Source organism: Ovis aries, chromosome 4 (genome assembly GCF_016772045.2).
Source record: "Ovis aries strain OAR_USU_Benz2616 breed Rambouillet chromosome 4, ARS-UI_Ramb_v3.0, whole genome shotgun sequence".
Lineage (NCBI taxonomy): Eukaryota > Metazoa > Chordata > Mammalia > Artiodactyla > Bovidae > Ovis > Ovis aries.
In genome coordinates, this window is record NC_056057.1 from 13,244,304 (window position 1) to 13,265,320 (window position 21,017).

Consider the following 21,017-nt stretch of genomic DNA (forward strand, 5'->3'; position numbering starts at 1 on the left):
AAATTGTTTATCACAGTTTCTTAAAGTAGGTCTCCTTTCATTTTTTCCTAATCTGTTTTCCTGTTGTGTGTTTGTGTTTAGGTTTTCATTTTGGCCTGTGAATATTTTCTTTAGGTTTTAAATTTTTTTCAGTTTCTGCTTCTTTAGGAACACTGTCTTTAGTATTACCTTTTTGCCTGTCTTTTCTTCTCTGTTTTTGCCAATGTTAATGAGGAATTTTTCCCTTTTTGAAACCACAAATCCCGTTTCTGGACCTCCGTCAGGAGGACGTGTCTCTGTGCCTAGTTTCCAGCCTGGCCGCTGCTTTCTGGCAGCCTCCCCTCTGAAGCAGTTCTCTGTTCTAATGTGCGATGTCCAGATCTCTCCTTGCACTCGCTATAAGTTCAAGAAAGAAAAATTATTCCTTGCTCTCAAAGCACTTACTGGGACTGCCCCTGTCTATATTGCTGCACTTTGGAGTCTGGAGCTCTAAGTACGCAACGTGCCACCGTCAGCCACCTTCCTGAATTCTTTTTCTCATGTAGCAGTTGCTTTCTGAATGAACACAGGAGGCGGAGAGTGAGAGAGCCTGGTGTGAAGACGCTCCAGGAGAGACAGTAGAGTTTGCCTTCTTCCTCATTGATTAACTTGGTGTCTCACGCTGTTAAGTGAGAGAGGCACAAGGTACCTCGCTGTCTTTGGAGTAAAGATAGTGAAGCTTGGATAGATTTTTCTTAATTCAGCTTCATGACTCACATTCTAGTAACAGTTGTTTTTAGTTTCAGTATCAGTTTGGTTGTGGATTTTTCTTTTCTAATATGATTTCACTGGAAATGTAGTGGAAAGTAGGAAGAGGCTGAATCAGAAACTGCTGGCCAGGTGCCTGGTCAGTGGACTGTCAGCACTTCCCAACACCATTCCTTCTTGAGAGTCATTAGTATTAGCTCCCAGGAAAAACAGTTCTGCATTTATCTGGAGGGAAAAAAATGGAGTCTAAAAAATATGTTATTTTGCCTACTTAAGTCATAGAAAAGCTATAAAAAGTAATTTAGAAAAAGTTATTAATGCATTAGATAATAAAGTTACCTTTATGGAACTGTCCATTAATATGTCAAGAAGGTAGAAAATTGTTATGTACTTAACAATAAACAGATATTTATTTTAAAAGGAGCTGTAATTATAGGCTGTCACCTACATCCAGCACCATCACCATGAATAACCGGTTTATGAGTCACTTAGAGAGTGCCTTGGTAGACTGTGTCACTCTATGCTGCATATACTGCAGTTAGTGTCGCCATTCAAATTAGGTTATGACAGCATTCAGTCAGCTGGTTTCAGCTAGTTTTGCATAGTCTATTCCATGAGAAGAACACTTTGGTTAGTGTAAAGATAGGTACCATTTATAAACCTTTGAGCAGAAATTGTGAAGAAATATAGCATAGCTTAATTTTAATGGCACCAAAATACAGGCAAGAGCAGCCCTGATTTCTTCTTTTGCAGAACTTATGCTGTCATGGGTAAGACAGACTGCAATCACATGATCACAGATATAATTGTAAAAATTCTGATTTCAATGCTGAAACCGCTTCATAAAGTTGTATGCAAATACCAGTTATAAGAACAAGCTTCCTAGGTGGCTTAGTTGTAAAGAATCAGCCTGCTAATGCAGGAGACTTGGGAGACATAGGTCGGGAGGATCCCCTGGGGTAGAAAATGGCAACCCACTCCAGTATTCTTGCCTAAGAATCCCGTGGACAGAGGAGCCTGGCGGGCTACAGTTCATGGGGTCACAAAGAGTCGGGCTGAGCACACACACCACCACCACCAAAATAAGAACAGAGAATGTAAAATCTCCAGTACTAGAGAGCTCTTAAAATATTTCCTGCAAAGATAACATATTTCCTTTTTAGAGAAAAAATGATTTACGTGCCTGTACAAGATAAGAATGCAGAAGTTCAGTCTTACAATGTTTATGCATAAAAATGTTTCTGTTTCCTGTGCAGTTATATTTGGATATATTGATTCAGTGATATGAGTACATGTTCTGTATTCATCTTTTTGAAAGAAATAAACAGAAAATGAACACAGCAGGTACACCTGCAGAATGGTACATGAGAGCTGCTGTTCTTTGTAAGAGTGCATGTGTTTATTTGTACTGTAATCCTGGGGTGGATATCGATGGCATGGATGTTCAAGAGGACAGAAAAGATGAAAGAGATTGGCCTTATAGACATTGACCTGCAGTCCTTAACCTTTGCTTTTTCTTTATATCCTCTCTTCCCAAGTCGTCTCTCCAAACCTATATTCTCTGAAGCCCAACAGTTCCACAAGGTATTTCAGGTTCTGTATCTATTAAGCAGTTATGTAGAGCCTGCTCCCTGCAGCAAGCTGTTGTCTGCAAACCCTTATACCTGTACTTTGGAAAGGCTATTAAACATGGAAGGAGAACTGCTTTAGAATAAAAAGAAAATTCAGTTTTGTATGCACTGTGCTGCTTCTGTCAAGTCACTGTACCTCTCTGAAAAGCAGTTTCCTCTTCCTCATGAAACGGAGGTATCCCAGCCCCCCACCGTGCCCACTTGTCTGGGAGGCAAGGGTCCAAGTGTGGAGATAAGACACAGAGGCCAAAGCCGCAGGTCATCTGGAGTTGCTGAGTTTTTCTCACGCATCTGGAAACTTCTTTCAGGAGATGGTGTTTATTAATCTCCTCGACGTAAGTGTTTCAAAGGTAGATTCTGTGTAGCGCTCATGTATCCTCAGTGCCGAGCACAGTGTCTGGCACATAGTCTCATTCAGTAAATGCAGGTTGAATAATGCCTGAGAAATTTCTAAGTTCAGTGACTAAAAGCAAATGATTGAACACCATGTTGTATGTAGGATGAGAATACTCGGACCCCAGAAGTGACCCATGGTTTCCAGGTGGAGTCTTATTTTCTTACCTGAGAGATGACAGTGATCACATATGCCTTGGCATTTCCATGATGATCAGATGAAAAGTGTGTCCAAAGCTGGTTCCAATGAGGTACAGAGGAAGGGAGGAACGGAGTAGGTGGGGTCAGACCTGGGATAATTTCTTCACTACCGCCTCAGGGTTTCGTAATGATCAAATGAAAAGTGTGTCCCAAAGATGGTTCAGAGGAGGTGCAGAAGGGAGGGATGGAGAAGGTGCAGTCAGACCTGCGATAATTTCCTCCCCACCACCTGCCTCTGCTGGGGACTTGAAGAGCCTGTGTAACTTCCCTGAGCCTCTTTCCCTGTCTGAACAGTGAGGTTCACAGTGCCTGTCCTACCTCCCTCACGGATCCATTCGCAGTGAGGAAGGAGGAGATAACAAACGAAAGGTTAAGAATGCTACAAATGTAAGAAATTTGGGGTTAGTGGAAAGGACTGTGGACTGGAATTTATAAAACCTGGCTTTGATACTTATGGCACCCCACTCCAGTTCTCTCGCCTGGAAAATCCCATGGACGGAGGAGCCTGGTGGGCTGCAGTCCACGGGGTGGCTAAGAGTCGGACACGACTGAATGACTTCACTTTCACTTTTCACTTTCATGCGTTGGAGAAGGAAATGGCAACCCACTCCAGTGTTCTTGCCTGGAGAATCCCAGGGACGGGGGAGCCTGGTAGGCTGCAGTCCACGGGGTGGCTAAGAGTCGGACACGACTGAGTGACTTCACTTTCACTTTTCACTTTCATGCGTTGGAGAAGGAAATGGCAACCCACTCCAGTGTTCTTGCCTGGAGAATCCCAGGGACGGGGGAGCCTGGTGGGCTGCAGTCCACTGGGTGGCTAAGAGTCGGACACGACTGAGTGACTTCACTTTCACTTTTCACTTTCATGCGTTGGAGAAGGAAATGGCAACCCACTCCAGTGTTCTTGCCTGGAGAATCCCAGGGACGGGGGAGCCTGGTGGGCTGCCGTCTGTGGGGTCGCAGAGTCAGACACGACTGAAGCGACTTAGCAGCAGCAGCAATGGCAGCAGCTCTGCAACTTAAGCTACTGAAACACAGTTTCTTCCTATATAAAATGAAAAAGTTCAGTTTATTTTTAATGCTTTTCCTTTTAATAGTGGTGGATTTCTAGACATTCTGTTAAGGTGCATGCAGGATTAAAATAATTACATAATAATAACATCATTTTAGGCTGTATGAGTATTAGGGAAGCCTTGCACTAAAACTTTTGTCCATCTTCTGAATCACGTCTGAATTCACAGACTTCATTCTGCTTTCCTATAGCTAAAGGACTGGGCTGTCCCGAGCAGCACTCTGAGGTTTGATCAGTGTTCTTGCCTTGCTGCTTTATGAGTTCAGTTCTCTTCTGTCATCTGTTTTGGTGAGATGGGAGGGGTAAGATAACTGCAAACCAGCCTGGCTGCTTCATAGTTTCCCCTTGGTTTGTCCCACACGTCACTTGATTAATCCAGTGTATGCATTCCTAGGAATGAAAATGCTGGCACCGGATAAGAGTTTCTCCACTCTGCAGCCATGACAGTCAGCTCCAGAGTCTTCATTTTGTAAAACGTCACACCTGTAGTACTTGCAGAGGCTGTGGTGTTCTTCCCATCCAGCCCTCTCATTTTTCATATTGGAAACTGGGGCCCAGAGCTGTAGTTTGCTACAGAACATGGTGATTTGAACAAAGAAAATTCAAAGTCCTAACATGTTGTATTGCAATATAATTGGTTACCCTACAGGGAGTTAACCGCTGAGAAAATAAAATACGGCACTTCATCATAAAATCTGCTCTTGATTTCTTGCTACTCTTCAACTAAAACTAGAGGAGCTGGTTTTATTTCAGGTGCAACATTTTACAGCATTTAGGACTTTTAACTAAGAAGCCGACTTGGAGTAATCATATTTTAGTCCTTCAAATCGTCCTTTCTTAGTCTTGGCTGACTAAGAGTACTTCCCACTCGAGACTGCGGAGTGCAGAAGCCCCTGGTGAGGAATGGTGAGGGTGAAAGGGGCCACCGCTGCGTAGGCAAGACCGCAAGAGCGGCTGCGCCCGAAAGCCGGACAGTAGAGTGAGTGAGCAGGGCAGAATCAAATCACCCCACAGGAGCAGGAGCAGAGATGTAGCTTTGTAGCCCACAGAGACTTAAACCTCGAATGAGACCTGCAAGCATCACGGAGGGCGCATTTTATAAGGAATTTGGGACTCTCCGTTTCTGGGCTCTCACTCATCAGCATCTAACCCTGGATTCTAACTTCTTTCCCTCTTCATCCTTCCCATACGCCCCTAGTGGTCAGGCAAAAACCAAGGAAATTAAGATTACAAACCAAAGAGAAGGCTGAGGTTTATGAGGTGGTGTGATCTCCAAAGGTTCACATTTCTGTCTTTTCATTAGCTATCTTTCTGATAAGAAAACCTTAGACTTATTTGATTACAGTAATATGGGAAGATTACAGTCCCTCTGTACAATCCTAAATTCAAAATGCTCTGAAAAGATTATTTTAAAATAATTTTGTGGCAGACGGTAGTAAATCTGACCAAAATTGACAGGCTACTATTTACAGTCTTTATGTACCTCACTTAGTCACAATATTCACATGTTTGGTGGCAAAGATATTCATGTATTTGATTATAGAGCGCCTCCATAGACCCTGCTGTGGGCAGTCAACAATTTATGGGAAATGCATCTTACTAAGTTTCTGAAATTGGAAGAACTCTGAATTCCAAAAACCATCTGACTCCAAGCATTTTAGAAAAGTGATTTCCAACCTAAAAATTGTTTTCCATAATTTTTTTTTTATTCCTTAAAGAATGATTGTTTCCTTCGTTTTTCTTCCTTTACAAAGAAAGCAAAGGGGGGAAGGGGGAAGCAAAACAAATCTAAATGGTGGCTCTAGGGAGAATCAACCGTAGCTGAAGCTTTGGAGGGTCCATGCCCTCAATATGAGTAAATGACTTAAAGGACAGACATCTAGATCTGTACTTTTACCTGCAATGTAACAAAGAAATTACACATCTTGTCGCCGACCTGCGTCGTCCTCTTCTCCAGCTCTGCAGCCGCAGCCCGAGCTGTAAAAGAGCTGCTAAGCGAAAATGCGTGCGACTCGCGGAACCAGAGCGCCACCTTCCATCCAGATTTGGAATTGAAGCTTCCCCCTGGCCGTCTGCCTGCTGAGGCTGTTCAGTCCTCAAGACTGCAAGGAAACAACTCCTTGACACGCAAATCACAAAGGAAGAGCTCCAAGGAGGGAAGGAAAATGTGTTTCCTTCTCTTTGGTCCCTGAGCAATTAAATTCATAACCTAATCTGATGTTAGGGAGTGTGGACCATAAACCCTGTGTTTAATTAGTTCGCACCTAGAGAGTCATTTTACACACTAGACATTTTAATTTACAACCTGCTGCACTGTAGCACTTTTCTAACCCTTCAGCTGTATAATAAGGTATTCTGCCAGCTGCTAAGGCTTTAAAAATGTAGAAAAATATAGATACGCTTAGTTCAGATTTCTTTTCTTTCTTTTCCATTTTCAGTTGCAAATCAAACATGCAGTTACAGAAGCAGAGATTCAAAAATTGAAGACCAAGGTAAGCATCAATACATGGTGTTTGAATTGTACTTTCTAAACTTCAGATTCTATGAATAAATTCAACCCAAGCACTAAATGCTTTGTTTCTGTTCATTTAAAAGAACACGAATGTGAGAGATTCGTTCCCACTGTTAGTGGAAAAACCTAACAGTGCACACCCTTAGGGGGTCAGCACCCCTCAGTGAAAATAGCACAGTATTTAAAATTACATATGTACATGTTTGCACCTATGTGGCCAGTTCCCTCGGAACTTTCTCAAGAAGTAAATGTTTATAATAGTTCAAGCATTCAAACTACATTTTGACCACTAATCCTTAAGCACAAGCTGTTATACTGTATCTCTCTTTTATTTTAAATAAATGTAATCATTTTATTTATTTTTAGCTTACCAGAAATAATTTTATTAAGATAGCACATTAATTAGGTTTCATAAAGAAAAATTCAAATTTCTAGTTATTAAATATTATGAAATTTAATTAATATATGAATAATTTATTTTAGGTTCCAGACACTGTCAGAAATCTTTAGACAAGCTGAGTTCATATCATTCAAATTTGTGGGAAAAAACAGGGCTTGATAAAAGGAGTATGTATTTTTAGTTTATATATGAAATAATGCAAAATTCAAAAGGGCATTTTTAATTGGTAAATTATAAGGTAAGTTTCAGTTTCTTGAACTGTGTCTAGTTTTATCAAATATGTAGTCTCAAAGATTTTTAAATATCTTTTGAATTACTTAAAAAACACAGTTATGTTTTTTTTATGGCCTTCTAATAATTGAGACATAATTCCTCCCACACCGCTAATAGTCTGTTTCCCTGTTCACATTATATACACTTGTTTTGTTTTTTCCATGTGTTTTAAATGGAGATAAATTAGCAAGGCTATTTTGGGTAAATGGTATTTTCAGCTAATAACTCTGTAGTTCTTTAGTCAAAACATGTCTATACATCATTCATGGTTTCAGCCAAGCTCTATGAATAATAATTTTTAAATTAGTAGAGATTGGTAAATAAGCGACTTGAACACAAAACACTGCTTAATAAAAGGTGCAGGTAAAAACCCAGTCCTGTTTTAAATTGCTGTTGTTTCTTGGCATAGAATGGAAGAATAGAAGATTTTTAATTGTTGGTTACAGTTGGGGGAAGAGGGTTGCCCTCTGATTGCAAGTGCTTTAACGAGGCATATGTGTTAGGTATTTAACTTAGAAAAATCTATAAATGAGTAGTTTATATTTTTTTCAAAATTATATTGGCTGTGCCAACATTCTATTACCTATGCTAATATCCACAGATTAACTTGCTTTACTATTATTCTTTATATCCATGTTGATAATAGAATTCCTAATTTTGAAATGTTTTTGACTACTTTTTTTTACTTTGCAGTCTGTTTTGCCAATGTACTTAGTTTAAAATACATATAAAAACATATGTATATTTTCATTTGCCGAGTGCTGTGGGATTTTGGAATGTTTTAGATTTTGAAAATTGATATTAATAGCTTACAATGACGCTGCGTCCTTTTGAACTATATGTGAAATGGATGCAGCATTAGTGTAAAGGTCAGATTCTTATTGTGAATAAATGACCTTTGATCCCTTACCTGAGAAATCAGTCTTGAATTTCCGTAGAAATGAGGGATTTGGACCAGGGTCTTATCCGTTCCTAAACTTTCCTGAAAGCAGAAACCAGAGGAAGCTGCCTTTCTTTTCCATCAGAGAGATTTAAATTAGTTCAGGAATAATTTATATTTTTACTTACACTGTCATTTATACTTTTATGCAAATTGGCATTTATCAGGCTCTAGAAACTCAGAACAATGTCAGCAAAATAATGAGCTACAGACTATTTTCATGAGTCAGTTGAAATAAAGTATGTGATAATATCGTCAAAAGGGATTAAGACAAAGTAAAAATAGCTTTTATCAGATTATTATCCCCAAGGAGCTTTTCCAAGCATGCTGATGTGATATATCACAGTTCTCTTTTAAATATAACAATTTAGTCTTAGAAGACTTTAGTTGTCCAAGGTTTAAAGGCCATTGTTGGGAGAGCTGGAATTCAAATCTAAACTATATGACTCCAGGGTCTGCCTCTTAATCATTGGCCATACTGTGCCCTGCCCCTCTCTTTCCCAGCTTGCCATCTCCCCACTCCTTCTTTAGTTAACAATTTGCATATAATTATATGTTTTAAAACAACTCCAAAAGAGAGCATGTTGAAATTCATTGGATAGAATCAGTCAAATTCTAAAACATTTTTTACTGCTTGTAGAATTTCATACACTGCATGGTATGCTGGAAAGATCCTGGGAGTTGGAAACAGATCCATGTTTTATTATTTATCAGATGTGTGACCTTGGACAACCATTTCACTTTTTAAGGCTTCCATTTTATAATCTCTGTAATAATAAAAATCATACTTGCTCTTCTCATTTCAATGTGTTTCATGATTAAGTATATGTAATAATGGAATTTATTCTAAAATATGCTATAAAAGTATGAGAGGTTTTTGCTGCAAAAGTACCCAGAAATATCCTTGCTTTGATATTTGCTTTGTCCAGCTGCAAGCTGCAGAAAATGAGAAAGTGAGGTGGGAACTAGAAAAAACCCAACTTCAACAGAATATAGAAGAGAATAAAGAAAGAATGATGAAGTTGGAGAGCTACTGGATTGAGGCTCAAACGTTATGCCACACAGTGAACGAGCACCTCAAAGAGACTCAAAGCCAGTATCAGGCCTTGGAAAAGAAGTACAACAAGGCAAAGAAATTGATCAAGGATTTTCAACAAAAGTAAGCAGCTTCTAATGATGTAATGATTTTTGTGTGCATCTAAAGAAGTCTTGTATCCAGTAATTTTATAGTATCTAGTGGAAGAGAAAAGATGACCTCAGAGTCATCCCTTTAAGGAGCGTACTTAAAATAATAAATAGACATTAAGTTTTAGAATCTCTTACGTCAGTGTTTCACGTGCGATTATGTTTTGTTTCTTCTGTAATTTTTGGGCAACCTCCTGTTTTGTTCTTGTTTTTGCTGTTGGTTAATTATTTATTGTAACTGTTAAAGCATTTGAACCTCTGTCCTTTTGAAACGTATGTAATTTAGAAGCAAGAAGCCAAGTTGAAGTCATGGAAAATGACTGTTAGATATAGTGGGTACAAAGCAGCAACGGGGGCCTTCTGTTTCTGTTCTTAGAATCCGTTAACTTCAGAATTTTCCCACTACAGATAGTGGAAATATTGACTGACAAGACCCCCTGCCCTGTTACTTTCCTTTCCTTGTGAGAGAATCACAAGGGCCTTGGTTCACTACAGTGAGAGACCATCACCAGACTTGGCTTTTAAATTTCAGCACCTATTTTCAAGCTAATGTTGCTTTGCTTCCATCTGTTGGATCTTAGTGTAATTTCAGGGAGACCAGGAAGATTCTTACCATATTTTTTCGTCAGTTACTTAGAAAGTAACTCCAGTATCCCTGGTCATTTCTGGTCTTGCATGTCAAGCCTTAAAAGCTAAGCATATATTTAAGATTCATGGTATCTGTTATTTCCTATCATAGAAATAATGATTTTAATGTTTAAAAGGTATTGCTATAAAAGTATCTTAAAAAGGAAGCAGTTATTCTTACGACTGTGAATTCAGTACATCTCTATTTTAACTCTTACTAAAAGTATTCCTAAGTCTTATTTCATGTAATAATTTTATAGTAAATTCTACCACATTTGATATTTCTCCTTGTCCTCATGATATCCTCAGATGTGTGGTGACAGCTTCCCCTCTGTGTTTCTGGCCCATTCAGCCTATTGTCATTTCTAAGAAGCAGTCTTATAATAATTATCCTAAAACTCTTACCATTCATTCCATCAGTTTACTAGGTAAATGACTTTATAAATGTGGAATTATTTCTACTGAACGTGTTATTATCTCCACTAAATTACCAAGGTGGGTCATTAGTTCAGTAGCTTCTATCCAAATATGAACAGGTGCTCCAGAATCAGGAGCTACAAATGAAAATCTCAGTAAGCAGAATCAAAGCATTTTTATGTACCTTGTATATCTTTAAAACATTTTATTTGCTTTCATCACTAGATACCTTTTCTCTGTGAGTTTTATTTATTTAAATAGCTGTCTAGTTACTTATTTCACTGTGTGGCTCATTACTTCAGATAAGAATTTTTATATTTCCTCATTTATTGAGTATTTGATGCACTGAGATGTATTATTTTCTCCTTAAGAGAGCTTGATTTCATCAAAAGACAGGAAGCAGAAAGAAAGAAAATAGAAGATTTGGAAAAAGCTCATCTTGTGGAAGTTCAAGGCTTGCAAGTACGGGTGAGTCACGTGCCCAAAGCCACTGGATGATAGAATAGTTAGACAAAACTTAACTCTAAAAGATGCATGCACCCCTGTGTTCACGTCAGAACGATTCACTACAGACAGCTAAGACGTGGAGACAACCTAAAATGCCTGTCAGCAGATGACTGGATAAAGAAGATATGGTGCATTTATACAATGGAATAGTACTCAACCACTAAAAAGAATGAAATTATGCCATTCACAGCAACATGGATGGACCCAGAGATTCTCATACTAAGCAAAATAAGTCAGAAAGACAAAAACCATATGATATCACTTATATGTGGAATCTAAAGTACTACCAAAATGAAATATCCATGAAATAAAGAAAGACTTACAGACATAGAGAATAGGCTTGTGGTTGCTAAGGGGAGGTGATGAAAAGCCTGGGAGTTTGGGATTAGCGGATGCAGACTATGATGCATAGGTTGGATAAGCAGCAAGGTCTGACTGCATAGCATGGGGAGCTATTCTGTGATAAATCATAGAATATGATAAAAAGGTAAATCATAGAATTTATCTCTGTGACCCCATACACTGTAGCCCGCCAGATTCCTCTCTCCATGAGATTTGCCAGGCAAGAATACTGGATTGGGTTGCCATTTCCTTCTCAATGGGATTTTCCTGACCCAGGGATCAGACCTGAGTCTCCTGCATTGCAGGTGGATTATTTGCCAACTGAGCCACCAGGGAAGCCCATGATAAAACATAGTGGAAAAGAATATATATATATATATATATATATATATATATATATATATAACTGAGTCACTTTGCTCTACAGCAGAATTTAACACAATATTGTAAATCAACTATATTTTAATAAAATTATAAAAAAAAATAATAGGGTAGTTCTGCCTAGTGCTTGGAGAAGAGTGCTGCTTTATGGTTTCATGAGTGTATTTTTTTTTCTCTCTCTCTTAGATCAGAGATTTGGAAGCTGAGGTGTTCAGGCTACTGAAGCAAAATGGGACTCAAGTTAACAACAACAACAACATCTTTGAGAGAAGGACATCTCTTGGTGAGGTCTCTAAAGGAGATACCTTGGAGAACTTGGATATCAAGCAGACATCTTGTCAAGATGGCCTAAGTCAAGGTTTGTTCACCCTAACCATAAAAATGATTTTTAACGACTATAAAATTTGGCCTTACGTTCTTGTTTGTTTTACTCAGAGATTTAAAAGGTGCAAAAGCTTTCCTGCTTTGGGAAAGAAGAAAGGGCTTATCAAAATAGTAACCTATCATTTTGCTCTTGTTTTATCAAAAATAAATCTTTGAAGTAAAAAAACAACAAAATTTCAAGTTTGACAAGCCAGGTACTCATTTTAAACCACATAAACTTGATACGCTTAATGAACTGCCTTAAACTGATAGTTTATCCCATCTAGGGTGAGTTACACTACTTAGGGATTATGATTTTTTTAATCCCTAGAATGAAGATCTTTTTTATAACATCAGAAGGCTGACTATGCGCTTCCATCATTTAGAATTCATTGAGTTAAGAAGTTCTGTATAGTTTTCTGCTTCTACCTTGATGACTTGTATATATGTCTCATTCTTTCCTGTCAAAGACCAAATCAGACCAAAACACTGGAAACATTTTCTATTAATAATGAAAATATTAATAAAGCAAATGGTCTTTGTTCATACACCAACCATAAATGAATCACTTATTTTCTTCCCCCAACGCACCTATACATGGATTGCGTCTATAAGAATGAGAATGCTTTACTATGTGTAGTATATTTATAAATTTTAAAATGTGTTAAGAATTTATGAAGGTGAATACATAGGAAGACATAAAACTTTCAGTTTCATCTCTTAAAATTTCTACCTAGTGGGCGTTAGAAAAAGTGGAAATAAAAGAATGTCCTGCAGTAGCATTGTCGTGAAGGGACTGGCGGCTCACAGCAGTGGTGTGACGTGCAGCGAAACTGAGGTCGCTGATGAGCTGTGTGACTCTGACGCTCTGTCACACAGATTGCAGTGTCTCCAGTGAGATCTTCTGGATGAGCAGGTGTTTATATAATATCACTAACTTTTAGAACTAAACTCTTAGCTGTTAAAAATGAAAAGTATTGGAAATTTTCATTTAAAATTGAAGTAATGTTTAGAGATTTGAGTCTCTTCACTAAGTTTATATCCTTTTGCTGTGTTTTCCCTTACTGTGACATAATCTGTAAATAATGCCTCCCAGTGGTTAAAGAAAAGTGTTTAGTACCAACATTACCACTAACTGAAGAAGTGTGTGACTTCAGGAAGGTCATTCAACTTCTCCAGGCTGGTTTTTTTTTTACTACGCATAATATAAAAATAGCAACACTTCTTTCTTCTCCCGCCTAAACAGTGTTTGAGATGAAAAAAAGGAAATTTTATTAGAGCATTATAGAGTTACCATTTTTATATCTGGAGCTCTGTAAGCTGATTTTCCTAAAAAATGGAAATCAAATCAGTGTGTTTTTTCCCACTTTTTTGAATATTCTAATTCTTCAGATTCACTGTAGTTTTTATAATAAACATATATTCCTGCTGTGCCATACACAAAATATTATCAGTAACCAGTGACTTTGCAATGTCTGATTCATTTCTTTTAGTTCAGAAATTAGAATCTTGTCAAACATATAATTAACAGTATTTATTAAATTATATGACTACAGAAGATCAACATACTTTATTGTTAATATGTTGATTTGGATCAAAACCTTACATTTCTTCAGAACCCTTTTTCTTCTATTCTACACCCTCCATTTTGCCACATAATTATCAGTTTCCCTAGCAACACTGTCGGTTCACGGTGAAATGCAGAGACTACTAATTCTTCCTGAAACCAATTCATGCTTGTGCGGTAGAGGTGGAATCAGTCATCTCAGACATTAGTAGCATACATATCAAACGGTCCTCTTCCAGTTTTGCTGGCAAGGACAGTCAGTGATAAATCTCCTTGAATTTCAATTGCTTGATCACATAAACTAAAATGGCTTGGTCAGTAGCTAGATAGGAATGCTCTGGAAAGCACTTTCCTAAATTGATCCTTTGCTTCTGTTGCTAGGGAACGCTGAAGTCCTTGAGGTTTAGAAAAGGAAGTATAGCAGCGGACCAAACACAGGTCATTTGGCATTTAATTAGCACCCCCACCCCCAAGCACACACCTTTTTGCACCAGGAGAGATACAGCGGTGGAGGTCAGTTCTGCTAGTTTTCACCCTTGAGGTGCAGGGCTTTGTCTCTTCACCTCCTGTAGACTGTCCAGCTCTGATTTGTTTTCTAAGCACTGGAGTCTTATTGATAGAATGAGTGGTTTAGCATCTTTTTGGGTCTGAGTCAGCTCAGTGAAGCAAGAGGATTATCAATTACAGGTCAGTGAAAAACCGTGTTGGAATGAAATAGTGAGAGAAAGGAAAGAGAGGGTGAAGGAGGCAGAAAAGCAAGAAGAGGAAAGAAAGCATGTAAGCAGTCACTTGTTCTCAAGAACTCATCCTCTTTTAGGAACAAGCTTCCCAACTGTGGATGGATTAATTGTGTGACTCTCTTATTAATTATTGTACATATTTAGAGTGATAAAACCATTTTTCAAATCATGTAAAAATTTACCACAGTTAAATTTCTATTCAAACATCATACATATGGCTTTTTCTATAAACTAAATCTACTGAAATATCTCATTAAAATGTGGACATATTGGGAATTTCCTGGCAGTCCAGTGGTTAGGACTCTACACACTCACTGACGAGGGTCCTGGGTTCAATCCCTGGTCTGGGAACTAAGCTTCCCACAAGCTGCACCATGTAGCAAAAACAAAAAAGTTGGGAGATTATATATACAAACATATTATTTAATACAGTTTGATACTTTTTGCTTAAACTACATAAAGCAAGTATGACAGTTTTTTGTTTTGTTTTTTTTCACCAAGAGACACAACAGACTCTCTAAATCACTTCTAGTTTACACCGGCATGCCTGGCAGGCGCTAGTTTACGTGTGTTTCAGAAGGTGAACAATGCCAGTTTTGTCCTGCTGCTGTGTTTCATGTTTGTCATTTCTTAGTGTCTGAGGAATGCTGGTCTATATAAGAGTTCTCTAGTTTGTTTCCAAAGGCCCTGAAGTGACGAGAAATGTCTGTGGCCACCCAGATGTTCAAGTCAGGATTAGAAAGAGAGCAGAGAACAGGCTTGTTAGAGAGATCCTGGCAGAAGAAAGAGTTGGAGTTGTAGTTCGATTAAATTCCCTAAAACAAACAAACAAAAAAAAAACTCACTTAAATAACATGCTCTTACTGAGCCTCCAGGTATTCCAGATGAAGCAGGAGAAGGTTTTTGTTGGTTCAGTTGCCAAGTCGTGTCCAACTCTTATAACCCCATGACTCCTCTGTCCATGAACTTCTCCAAGCAAGGATGCAGGAGTGGGTTGCCATTTCTTTCTCCTCAGGGATCAAACCCAGGTCTCCTGCGCTGCAGGTGGATTCTCTAATTACTGAGCCACCAGGGAAGGGTTTGGTATGAAATGAATAGATAATATGAACATTTTAAGAGATGGAGAGGGAGGGTAAAGATGGGGAAAAAGTGAATAAAATTAGAATAATTTTTCCTGATTCAGAAACCTTATGTTAAAGGTGGGACTTTACGTTCAAGGTGTGTCATAGGGTATTTTTGGAGTAAAAGTAGGCTTTGGATGCATGAAGAACAGTTTATACTTAATTCTGTAAGCATTGTGACCCATTAACAGTTTAGTTTTTTCTTAAAAATTGAAAACTCTATTAATGGAAACATAACATTTGCAAAGTCAACAATAATGATAACAAGCAATACTTTTCTAACACAATATTGTAAATCAACTATACTTCACTTAAAAAAATATTTCTGGGAAACAACACAATAGTTCTACAGGGCAGGCAGTGTTTTAAGTTACTTGTAGTAATTCACTTAATTCTCACAACAACTGTAAGAATAGTATTGCTGTCATCCCGTTTTACAGATTAGAAGCTATAGGTGAAGAAATTAAGCCATCTGCCCAGGCTCACTGTGGTGGTTCAGATAGTAAAGAATCTGCCTACAGTGCGAGAGACCTTAGTTCAATCCCTGGGTGGGGAAGATCCCCTGAGGAGGGCATGGCAACCTACTCCAGTATGCTTGCCTGGAGAATCCCCATGGACAGGGGAGCCTGGCGGGCTGCAGTCCATGGGGTCACAAAGAGTTGGACACGACTGAGCGAGGAAGGACACAGCATGCATGCTCAGTGAACAGGAGAGCTGTTCTCATCCAGCTCGACAGCCCATTTTGTTAACTATGCAGCTGAACTGTACTGCTTTTTTGGAATCTGCTGCTTCTCAGACCACTGATGGGGACTCTGCCTTCAGAAAAGGCTGAAATCATAAGAAGTCAGAAAATCCAAAGCAATACCGTTAATAGCATGGAGGCATAACAGAAACTGGGTCACTAGTAGGTTTGTAAGTGTAATTCAAGGATCCCTTTGAATTTTGGGCATTACTACCAAATGCTTGTTTTATTTCATACCCATCTACTCAGCCAGTGGACCACTGGTTAAATAACACCGAATATTATCTTTGCCAAAGTATGAACGTGGAATATTATATATAAAGCATTTTATCCTTAGTTCCTTTTCAGTTCAGTTCAGTTCAGTCGCTCAGTCGCGTCCGACTCTTTGCGACCCTATGAATCGCAGCACACCAGGCCTCCCTGTCCATCACCAACTCCCGGAGTTCACTCAGACTCACGTCCATCGAGTCGGTGATGCCATCCAGCCATCTCATCCTCTGTCGTCCCCTTCTCCTCCTGCCCCCAATCCCTCCCAGCATCAGAGTCTTTTCCAATGAGTCAACTCTTCGCATGAGGTGGCCAAAGTACTGGAGCTTCAGCTTTAGCATCATTAGTTCCTTCAGTTACTTTCTATTTCTTAACCCCAGTGAAAACTGTGCAAGAAGAAGACGACTTAAACTGCAGGATAGCAGATTATAGGAAAGGCTTGTGCTTCGTCGCTCAGTCGCGTCCGACTCTTTGTGACCCCATAGACTATAACCCGCCAGGCTTCTCTGTCCATGGGGATTTTCCAGGCAAGCATACTGGAGTGGGTTGCCCTACCCTTCTCCAGGAGATCTTCCCAACCCAGGGATCGAACCCAGGTCTCCCGCCTAGCAGGCGGATTCTTTACCATCTAAGTCACCAGAGAAGCCACTTTTATAATAGATTGTGGCTGGAATTAGTCAATTCCAATATCTTTAAAAATACAAATATTTCTTAGCTACCTTTTAGGTTATTTAAGAATATCTTAGAGAAAATAATACCTTCATTCTGTTTCTGCTTTCCCTTAGTCTTTTTCCACAAAGTGGTTTGGCTGTTGTGTGAAAGCCCAAGATTTCTTAAAAGTAGATCTCTAAGACAGCAGTTTGCATTTGAATCCTGAACTCAGTAAGTTGAAAACCTGGGACTTATGGACATGTCAGTAGAACTCTGAGCCTGCTTAGGTATTCACACCAGCCAGTTCTTTTTGGTCATTGGCCCTATCCTTGCTTGTTGTGACCCAGGTGTTAGCTTATTTGTTTGCATTGAGTCTGATTTTTCTGAATTGAATCATTTTTTGATAATTTACTCATATTTAAATAAAGTCTTTATCAAGAAGAGCAAGGGAAAGTAAAGCTACTGTTAGTAGATTGACCTCTTGATCATTAGGAGATGTCCCTCTTTATTTCTAGTAATTCACCTTATTATTGATTTTGCTTGATATTTGAAGGGCTGTGTTATCTTTCTTTTAGTGTCTGTGAGATGTCTTTTTCCATTCTTTCATTACAAATTGTCTGTCTTTTGTAAGCAATGAATGGTTGCCTATTTTTATTATAGTCTCGATCTTAAGTTTAAAATTTTTTCTCAACTTTAGAAAGTTGCTATTTATTTATTGATATATTGAGTTTAAATCTAACATCTTACTGTTTGTAAATGTTTCTTCTTTTTATCTACTTTCTTGCCTTCTTTTGGATGAATCAAATGGGAATTTCTTTTCTTATTTATTTTTTCCTATATTAACTTTATTCTTTTTGTGTGTGAAGACCTGTAGATAAAATTTAGAATATTTGCTGGAGAAGATGGATTGACTATTCATTAAGACGTTCCCATTCCACGGTTGTGGGGGTTTTGTTTGTAAATAAGTTTATTTTTATGATTCAAAACAATTTTTTGAATAATGACAAAGAATTTCTAAACATGAAAGAATCAGTGGCTATATCTTATAACCAATATTTGAAATTGAATGGACAAGTTTTATTACCAGGATTCATTTTATTAAAAATAGTCCATGTGTTGTTTCCATGTAAAGTCATGACTTGTTTTGTTTGAAAACAAGTCCCTACTGCAGTTATGCATAAAAAATATCTTCCATAATTGGAGTGTGACCTGCATTACTAAGTAAAGATTTCATAAATATTCTCAAAGAGTTGGAGATTTGTTTTTCTTTAAAAAGCATTCTTTTTATACAGGTGTCATTCTTAGTGAGCTTTTTATAGAGGGTTAAGGTTTATACTCCCTGGCAAATGCCTTGAGTATATCTTTTTGTATGGCTAATGTAGTATATATCTGTATAGTTGATAGTTAGGTTGGATATGGGGTTAATACAGGTTTATGAGGTTTAAACTAACACAGTTGTGTTCTGGAATAGAGTTCTTCCTGTATTTTCCGATGAGCAGAGTGAACACCCACTGGCTAGCCAGAATTCTCTTTATTTAAAATAAAACCAACTACTTGTCACAAAGATAAATGGTGAATCTAGAAATAGATTTTGAAGATCTTCATATACATTATCATGACCACCTGTGTCTATGTAAGAAAGACAAAGTTGGTTTAATAAGAGAAAGCTCATATAATTCACACATTAACTAGAAGAAAAATGTATATAATCATCTTATTAGATGAAGACAAATGCTAAATAAAATTGAACACTTATTCATGATAAAAAGTTTCTTAAACTGGAAATACATATGAACTTTCTTGTTATATGAGGGTAACAAGTCTCTGTCAGTTATCATGTTTGGTGGTGAAATGTTAAAATCAAGAATTCCCTTTAAAATGAAGACTACTTTTAACATTTCACCATAACTGTTTATTACACATCTACTCAATGTTGTCCTAGAGGTCCTATCAAGAAGTAGACAAGATAAGAGATAAAAGATACAAGGAATGAAAAGAAGCAACGTTACCATTATTCACCAGTAATAAAATTAAATACATAAGAAAACCTCAAGAGTCTTCAGATCATCAGATTTATTGAGTTTAACATTCTTTTACAAGCTACCATTTATGATAGCAACAAAAAAATATAAGGTATCCAGTGTGAATTTAACAAAAGAAGCTCAAGATCCATGAAAAGACATTCAAGATGACCTGTATGAATCAAAAGAGATAGGAAGGCTCAATATTGAAACAATGACATTATGCCAAACTAATCTATGTATTTCCATGCAGTTTCCATCAGAATTTGAACAGGTGATTTTTCAGAACTTGACAGGTTGTTTCCAAAATGTAGGTGGACAAACAACTTGTTGGCCCAGAATAATCAAGATATTCCTGAAGAATACCAAGGTGAGGGAACTTGTTCTTTCAGTTGCTGAGATTCATTTTAAAGCAACAGTATTAAGACAGTGTGGTGTAACCTCAGCAGCTGACAAGTAGACCAGTGCAACAGAATTGAGTCCAGAAACAGACTGGTCCATTCATGTTAGTTTGAGGATAATACAAAGCAGACATGACAGATCAGTGGGGAGAGGATGGACCAACAGATAGCTGGGAAAATTGACCACTCAAGAGAAAACGGAAATTGGATCTGATCTCACACCATTCGTGAAATAGATTTCAAATGGATTAAAGTCTCGACAATGAAAGGCAGCATTTAAAACTTTTAGAATAAAATGTAGGAGAATGCTCATGTGATATCTTATTTAATACAAAATTTCTAAATCATAAGCAAAATCTGATAATTTTGAGCACAATAATATTAAAAAAGATTTTAAAAATTAAAAAAATAAAAAACTAAAAAAAAAATCTGATTATGAAAAGACACTAGTAAAACTTAGAAGCCAAAAATTGAGAGAGGCTTAGCCCATGTAACTAAGAAACAAGTTGGTTATTGTTATCCAGAATATACTTAAACTTACCCAATCATAAAAAAACACAACCAACATAATAGAAAAATGGACAAAACATGTAAGCAATCTGTTCACAAAAGAAGAAACCCAAAGGTTGATGAACATAAATGTTCAGCCTTACTAATAAAAATAAAATGATTGACAAAGACAAAGTTTCATGGTAATATGTGATACCTAGTATGTAGGGGAAAAAAGGAAAACTCATACAACTATTTTGTTAAAACAATTTGAATTATCTAGTAAAATGGAATATGTGCAAATTCTATGGCCCAGTATGTTCACTTCTGTGTATAATGTGTGCTCTCCAGAAATTCTTGCTGTGTGCCAGGAGACATGTTCAAAAATGCGCAGCAACATCATTTCATGATAGCTACAGTTAAAAGGTAATTAATCCCGATCAAACGTTTGAACATCATGTTGAGCAGACAAAAAGAAAAATGATTTGAAGATACAGTTCATTACCATGTATGTAAAGTTTGAAAAACAAGCAAAATTAATCAATATATTCTTTAGAGATACTTTTGTGGAATAACTAGGAGAAGAAACCAAGGGTTACAACTAGGAACAGGGCATAGAGAGGGCTTCAGAAGTAATAATTTTCTTAGACTCGATAGTAGGTACAAAAGTATCGTTTTGACTTATATAGATGGTATAATTTTTTGCTTAAATAAAATATTTTTTAATATAAAAAATTTAAGTAGAATAATTAAAAGATGAGAATGAGAAAAACCACAAAGGTTTTTTTTTTTTTAGGCTTAAAATAAATACTAGTTTAAGATTTTTAAGGGAAAATAAAAAGTCAGCATCAGCCATACATTTATATTGATAAGAAAGTTCCTGGACTTTGGACTCCTCCAGAGTATCATTTTTTGGTGAGGCTGTAACCTTGTGTTGTCTGAGTCTTTTCTGCTTTTCCCCGAGTCCTCATTGTTAGCAGCTCTTTTCTGATACCTGTGGATTCTAGGCCAGGCCAGACTCCTATCACCACATCTGATTTATTTCCTG

At 37.6% G+C, this 21,017-nt stretch overlaps 2 protein-coding genes across 27 annotated transcripts in view; one reads left to right on the top strand and one right to left on the bottom strand.

Moving 5' to 3' along the window:
* LOC132659663 (uncharacterized) overlaps window positions 1–3,239 on the bottom strand; it is a 60,882-nt gene extending 57,643 nt beyond the window's left edge. The window contains exon 1 of one of the 2 annotated variants that reach the window (XM_060414488.1): window positions 2,919–3,239. The gene's annotated coding sequence lies outside the window, so the exon portion shown is untranslated. The remainder of the gene's footprint in view (window positions 1–2,918) is intronic. The other variant, XM_060414487.1, reaches the window with a different exon arrangement.
* The window catches only part of PPP1R9A (protein phosphatase 1 regulatory subunit 9A), a 345,069-nt gene that overhangs the window by 279,371 nt on the left and 44,681 nt on the right, over window positions 1–21,017 (top strand). For all 25 annotated transcript variants that reach the window (XM_060414484.1, XM_060414485.1, XM_060414467.1 and 22 more), the window contains 4 exons: window positions 6,462–6,515; window positions 9,078–9,307; window positions 10,749–10,845; window positions 11,794–11,965. In XM_060414484.1, the coding sequence (XP_060270467.1) occupies window positions 6,462–6,515; window positions 9,078–9,307; window positions 10,749–10,845; window positions 11,794–11,965 (553 nt within the window). The remainder of the gene's footprint in view (window positions 1–6,461; window positions 6,516–9,077; window positions 9,308–10,748; window positions 10,846–11,793; window positions 11,966–21,017) is intronic.